At 39.7% G+C, this 7,127-nt stretch overlaps 1 protein-coding gene across 1 annotated transcript; it reads right to left on the reverse strand.

Moving 5' to 3' along the window:
- Nucleotides 1-162: 162 nt before the first annotated feature.
- Nucleotides 163-6,405, reverse strand: LOC131319060 (8-amino-7-oxononanoate synthase-like). The gene is made up of 11 exons (XM_058349165.1): nucleotides 6,037-6,405; nucleotides 4,979-5,124; nucleotides 4,738-4,845; nucleotides 3,552-3,790; nucleotides 3,415-3,456; nucleotides 3,200-3,287; nucleotides 2,397-2,530; nucleotides 1,737-1,825; nucleotides 1,120-1,270; nucleotides 970-1,038; nucleotides 163-639 (listed from the first exon to the last, which is right to left on the reverse strand). The coding sequence occupies exons 1-11, from the start codon at nucleotides 6,293-6,295 to the stop codon at nucleotides 513-515; spliced, it is 1,452 nt and encodes a 483-aa protein (XP_058205148.1). The 5' UTR covers nucleotides 6,296-6,405; the 3' UTR covers nucleotides 163-512.
- Nucleotides 6,406-7,127: the final 722 nt, after the last annotated feature.

Consider the following 7,127-nt stretch of genomic DNA (forward strand, 5'->3'; position numbering starts at 1 on the left):
ACTTTTACCCTAATATTTTTTACTTTTCCCGATTCCTCTCGTCAAGACGAATCAATAAGGGTAAAATATTTGTTGCAAAATGAACGAAGGCGAAAAAAAATTCAATAAGGACAACAAAAAAAAGCCCAAAAAATCCGTTAGCGGAAATTAGCTGCTGTATGAGACAGGTTTAATTGTTGCTTAATTGGTTAACTTAAGGCACATCATTACACATGAAATTCCGGATGCAATAAATGCAAAGGTTCAAACAATATCCTCATCTATTGGTTTAGAATTAGAAGACCCTTCTACTTAAGAGAGAATTTATTGTTACCTTCTAGATCAGCTAACTACTGAACGGCAACTGAATATACAATGTTGATGATCTCTAAATCACTTTCAACCAAGCTACTAGTTTGTGTTGCGTAGCCTCCCTTAAAGGACTGCAATTCTTGCTCAAACAAAAATGATGAAAAAGTTTAAATTATTCCTCCAATGACACATTAAGCCACAGAATTCATTCTTATGCATCGCTATAGCCTTGAGTGTTCATTTGTGCTGCGGACACTCATATCTCGGAAGTTGATGCATTCAGAGAGTGCAGCTGTGAACTTCTTCAAATCATCCAGTGTGTGTGCTGCGCTCAAAGTTACCCTTAACCTGAACGACATAAAAATTCAATTCATGCGAAGGTATAAATCAAAGTATACATGCATGAAATTGCTCCACCATCAGGAAAACGTCGAGAAAAAACTCAAACCAACAAAACCATAAATACTTTGGCACGTTTATTGCCAACAGTTCTTCACCTCAAACCCAATTTTTTTTAACAAAAGCCGTATATAGGAGCCTACGGGAGTCACATTTCTGTGACTCCACAAGAGTGAGCATGAAATCCCAGTCAGATCAGGCATAAGTATTAAGAGAAAGAGGAAAATAATCTAAAGGATTAACAAGATGACAAAACCAACAAGCTCGTGTCCAACGCACCTGCAGGAATTAGGAGGAACAGTTGGAGGTCTAATTGCAGTAACATGGAACCCAGATTTCAAGAGGTACCTGTTCCACAATTGAGACAGTTAAGTACACAACAGGATTGAACATTGTAAAGTAGACTTGGGAAGAGGGATTGAAAGAGACCAACTAGCTTGAAGGGCCTTCTCTTCACTCCCTACGACAAGAGAGATGATGGGACTTGTAACAGGGAGTCCCGTGAGAGCATGGAAGTCCTGCACCCGTTTCCAAATGGCCCTTCTACGCCAAGTCTCCTTTTGGGCCACAATAACAGCAGCTGGTAAGTTATAATCAAACTGTTAACAACAGAAACTAAGCCAAGTGAATGCAAACCCTATAACAATGCAGCAGCACCATGCCACGTCTTCTGCTTTCTTTCTGTTTTCTTTTTTGTTATTATAAGGTAGATATAACAACAGAAGTAACTCAAAGAAAATGCCCAGGCATAAGCATTACAAGTGCAGTACAGTATGATCATTATCTGATAGATAGTCGACCTAGAACGAATCAAAGAGAAATATGTTCATGATCCTTCATCTTGTGTAAAGAAACCGTTAAGAGAGTTCGTCATTCGCTAATTTACCCTATTGTGTATGTGTCATTCCAGATGTCTGAGCAGGCAAACAGAGAGAACAAGTACCATGGAGCCACCAGTTACCAAAGAAACAAATTCATATAGAAAATGAACACTAGCATGAGAAAACGGCGCCAGAAATATTCCTAATGTCAAGTTTACTATATACCATGTGCAGCAGCAGCAATGGGAACTGGCGTAGAAGTCGAAAATATAAAAGAACGACCCCTGGATTGTATGAGTTGCTTCCACCTCTTGCTGGTACATTGAAAAATCATCAAACATTTATCTGAACAAGTCGATATAGAACCAAAAAAACTTATATTCTCATAATTATCATCATTCACTATTTTGGAGCAGATGAGCGATGATGTTGATGACAACTGTGAATCAAAAAAGTCACTACATCAATGCCTGTAAAAATCCAACCTCACAAAATGGAACAACAATGCAACAGACACATTGGAAAGCTGCTATGTCCAAAGTGGAAATTGGGAATCACAAAAGTCAAGATAGGTGAGGAGTTAATTCAATGCTGTCTCAGTCCAAGATTGAACAAGCCAAAAAAGGAAGCTAAGGTGAAACAAGTGTAGTTGATTGAGTCAATGCTGCACTTGTAACATCGCTATAAAGATGAGTCAAGACAAGTGACGGGAAAAAAAAAAGGTATAGGAAGTTCATATCATTGATATAGAAGACATATCCAGTGCATTGTAAGTCTAATTTGACTGACAAAATACCGAGGAGTTGCTCATGCTGAATGAGCCCAGTCTCTTTCTGTTTCCATGCAAGTTCTATACGGGAAATAGAGGCATGTTAACAGGATTACCTGCATGCTATGAATCCACCGTGGCAACCTGCAGCCTTGCTCAAAGTACCTACGCATATATCAACATCACTTTCGCAATTAAACTCCTCAGCCACACCCCCTCCATTTTTGCCACAAACAAACGTTCCATGAGCCTGAACAAAAATCCAGAGTCCAGAGTAATAGTAGCTTTAATAATATGTACGAAATTGTAATGAAAAGAAAATCAGAAGGTGCAATGTAGCTGAATAAGTAAAATCTCCAAGAGTGAACCCCTTTCATAGTTTTCTATTTCTCTCTTTCTGTTTTGAAGGAAGGGGAATTTGTTAGGCTCGTAGGTCTTTTAAAGAGGGAGAACAGGAACAAACTATCCCTTCAACTGTAGTGGACAGACCAACTAAATGAGCAAGGAATGCTAGGTGGATAAGAGCTCAGCTCAATGTGGAGGAATCTAACCAAAAAAATCCTCTCTTCCGATATGTCTTTACAAATTTCTTTCTAAAAAATAGATAAACTACACAGGTATGATAAACAAAAGGGAATATTCAGAAACTAATGGACTGTCACTCAAATGTAAGAGTTTTCCAAACAGCTTCATACAGTCCTGTGACACCTGAGGCTCAGTAAAACTTAAATTTTTCCGGTAACCACAATCAATTAACGCCATGCATTGATGGGTGGTGAGGATCCATATTTACTATCATGAGATTTTTTTCGGAATTATTCGTAATAAGATATTGGCTACAATTGAAAAGACATAGGGCTAAGAACTACGCTCGCATAATGTTGTATTCCTATTCAATCGTCGATATTGAAGAACTTACATCATCAATAACCAACAAAAATCCATGCCTCTTCCGAAGCTTTGAAAGCTCGCCCATTGGTGCAAAGTCCCCGTCCATACTGAACAAGCTGGTGAAACAACAGAAACAACTCTCTACCCATTCAACAAATTCCCGAGACACAGAATTGGTAGTTACTCAGAATTCTAAGGAGAGAAATAATTGTGAGATATCAACAACTTTCTCCCACAAATTACCTATCAGTCACAACAACTTTTTTCTTCATTGCGCATCTCAATCTGTCAAAACACAAATTGCATAGCCATGAGATGAAAACAGGAAAGAAAAAAAAAATCAGATAGAGGAAGGAGAAAGACCAAAAGCGTGACCCTACAGTAATGCATTAAGGTGAGACATGTCACAGTGTCTATAGACAAATGCCACTACACTTCCTTGTCGTTCAGCAAGACGAATACCATCTATTATGGAAGCATGGTTCAGAGCATCGGAAAATATGGCGACCCTATCATCCTTCAAAGGTTTTCCCCCTGTGGCTAAAAGAGAACCAACACTTCCCAATGTTGTCATCAAGGCCATATTGGCTGCAAAGCCGGTAGGACAAAGAAGACAATCCTATAGCATTGATGTAGATAAACAATGGATTAGTTCTTTAGTAAACCAATAATCGACCAGAAACAAACTAACTTAAGTGAGATCCAAGGAGTAAAACAATTATGGCCAAGTTTCTGTATTAGTCATTTGTACAATTAAAATTGCTTGAAGCCTTGAATGATAATGGTGCCAGGTGACTATACTAGCGCTTCAATTGAACTTCAACTCTATTCCTAGCATATGCCTAAAGCGCTAACCTTTTCATCTTAAACTCCTCTGTTGGCTTCAGCACTTAAGCATACATTTGAAAGATATAGACTATAGTACTTAGACAGACACTTAGTGTAGGTACACCATAAGCAGCTGTAATGATCAACACAGGTTCCCCCATAAGGGACAACCACGAGAGCATGGCAGGCCATACAGATCACTATCAAGGCAGCTTGCATGTCTAGTGTCCCAGCCTTATTATTATTTTTTTTTTTTGTGTGTGTGTGTGTGTAAGTCAACCATTTTATAATGCAACCAAACTAGAATCTTTGGGAACAAACCCATACATCAGAACAAGGCTATCCCATCCCTAACCAACTAGGGGAAAACGAAACGAACAAAGCAGCAAACCCAAACAGATTTACAAGGGACTGAAAATCCTAGAACTTAGGCACCAGCCTTGCCAAGAAGAACCTTCAAGAGAGCACCACAGGGTGCTAACCACGGCCTGACCACAGTATAACACCATAACTCAACTTAGAAGATCCTAGTCAACATATATACACATCATAATCACCTATTTATCCAACAGCCAGTTCAGCTTCCCATTCTTGAAATGTTCAAATATTTCAAACAAGCAACATTTTTGAAACTCGTGGAGAAATATAATCAAGTGAATCTAGACAATGGGTGAAGGAACGGAATATACTTGTCCTGACTCCAAAGAAACAGTGAGAACGTAACAGATGAACCCATACCTCTTTACTCTTCAAGTATGCCAAGCATGACTCCAGGAGTCTATGGTAGTTGGTATACCCACAGATTAACGCAGATCCCTTCGGTCCCATTCCATGTGCCAAGGCCGCCTAAAATAGAAGATTCAACCGTCAAGAGATGCCACACATTTCCACTCCACTGATGAAATTTCCACCCACATGCAGAGGGGCGCTGATTTCTTGACAAAAAGAACAAAATGATGATGACCCTTAAATACTACACCTTTGCAGCAGCCTTTGAAATCGTGGGATGTGTACTCAAGCCCAAATAATCATTTCCCGAAAATAAAAGCAGCTTTCTAAACTTCTGATGAGAGCAAGCCCCTGCTTCATTTCCAACTTCTCTGTTGCCACAGTCAGCATCATCTCCTACCACATACAATAAATCAAAATGGCGAATAAATAGGAGTAAAGGATGTTTACAGATACGTGTGGAGTCTTATAGTGGGGGAAGGTGGCACATGCCACCCCTAGGTTCTAACTTGGTTTTCCATTTTGGCTTTCATGTCCCAAGTCTAAGAATATAAACACTGAAACTGTGCCAATTAGTTTTGTTGTGATGCTCATCAAGGAGAAAGTGTGATGCAACAACTCACCCTTAAATAATTATTGAGTATTGGTTATGTGATCATTAATTAGTACATTTTGTTTTGTCAACAAGAGAGCCTTGTTTGTGAGCAATTTTTTTTGGATTTATTCATGTTTCCAATACTACAACCTTGATTCCAAAAGTAGTTTTGTTCAACGTTTGTGGATGATGTACCTTCGAACACTTGTACTTTTCTTAGTACTAAAAAATAATTTAATCGCTCGCAGTTGATTGATTTGAACTTGGCGGTTTAAGTATTCCCACCGTCAAATTCAATCTTTACAAATAACGTTCTTATTACGTGACACATATATGCAATGGATATATACAGATGTATGGCAGGAAGTATAAGTCCACTATAGCATACTCATCTCAAATAAATTTGCGATCACACGAAAGCCATTGCATATACAATGCCTAAGTTACAAACAAAATCATCAACGCCAGAAAAAGACTAAACAGAAAACTTAACGAAATCAAAGAAAGAGATAGGGGTCCGTGGTAGGAATTGGAGAACCAAGGAATTGGAGACAGGGGTCCGTAGTAGGAATTGGAGAACCAAGAATCAAGGCCTGGGACTTAATAGTTTGCTCCCTTCAGGTGCTATCAACTCTTATGAGGCTACTAAAGTTTGCGTGTTCGTTAACTTCGGGATAAAAAAAATTAATGAATTGGAGTTAAAAGAACCGTACCAGAACTGGGGACGTCACGGACCCATCTCTGAAAGGTACTCTCGGCCATCTCTACTTCCACCGACGCTCTATCCCATTCCTGCAATCCGTCGAACACCTCGAATTCATCGGAATTCAGACCAAATTCGTGCTCCATTTCAATGGGTCTTCGTCGTTCATCGCTAGAGAGGTGAATGGGTCTGAGAGATCGGATGAGTTTGAGGGATTCCAACTTCGAAAGTGCTTCTTCTACACAGTGGTCCCATAATCTCATCTCCATTTTTGGCGTGTAGAAATTTACGCAATCAGAATGAGTGGGCAGCAGTTTAATGGCGGCCTGGCGGAGGTTACAAGAGAGAGAGGCGAGCAGCCCGGGAACGATGTTTAAGTAGTTTTCAATTTCCAAGACTTTCTTCGGTTTTGCTATTGTCAGCCCACTGGGCTGACGATAAACATACTAAAAGACAAGAAAAATACGTATTTTTGTGCACTTTTTACATCTTTTAATACACATTCACACGTCTACTATCGTCAGCCTAATGGGCTGATTTTAGAATTTTCCTTCTTTAAAATAGTGTTGTGTGCGTACATGTCCGATACATGTCATAACAAATTATTTCCTCATTCCCAGTTGGATTCATAAAATTTCAATTTACTGTATTAAGGAGACAGAATTTTTTTTATCCAAAACCCATTTCATGAAAGCCAAAATAGGCTAATAACAAAAAAACAGGTGACAAGAGGGACAGCGACAAAGAATCGCAAAATTAGTGACTAGACTAAACACGACTCACCGTCACAAAGGGTTGAGACACGAGGGACCATCAATCTATCCACTAACCGCCCTGGCCTAGAGTAGGAACCCTATCAAAGACAAACAATACAAACCGATGGAAACATGGGTAATTAGCAACAAGACAGAAAAACATGATCATCGCGGAAGGACTCCACAAAGCACGCCGGCCACTTCCAACCGAGAGGAACCACCCGACACCGACTGGATCTCGAGCCAAAGTAAAGGAGAATCTTCTTCGGTAAGCCTACGCCGGCACAACAGGCTCCAGGCACAGAGATCAAAGTACAAATCTTGGGCAGGATCTCCGATCAACCGG

This window comes from Rhododendron vialii, chromosome 3a (assembly GCF_030253575.1).
Source record: "Rhododendron vialii isolate Sample 1 chromosome 3a, ASM3025357v1".
In the NCBI taxonomy this organism is placed as follows: domain Eukaryota; kingdom Viridiplantae; phylum Streptophyta; class Magnoliopsida; order Ericales; family Ericaceae; genus Rhododendron; species Rhododendron vialii.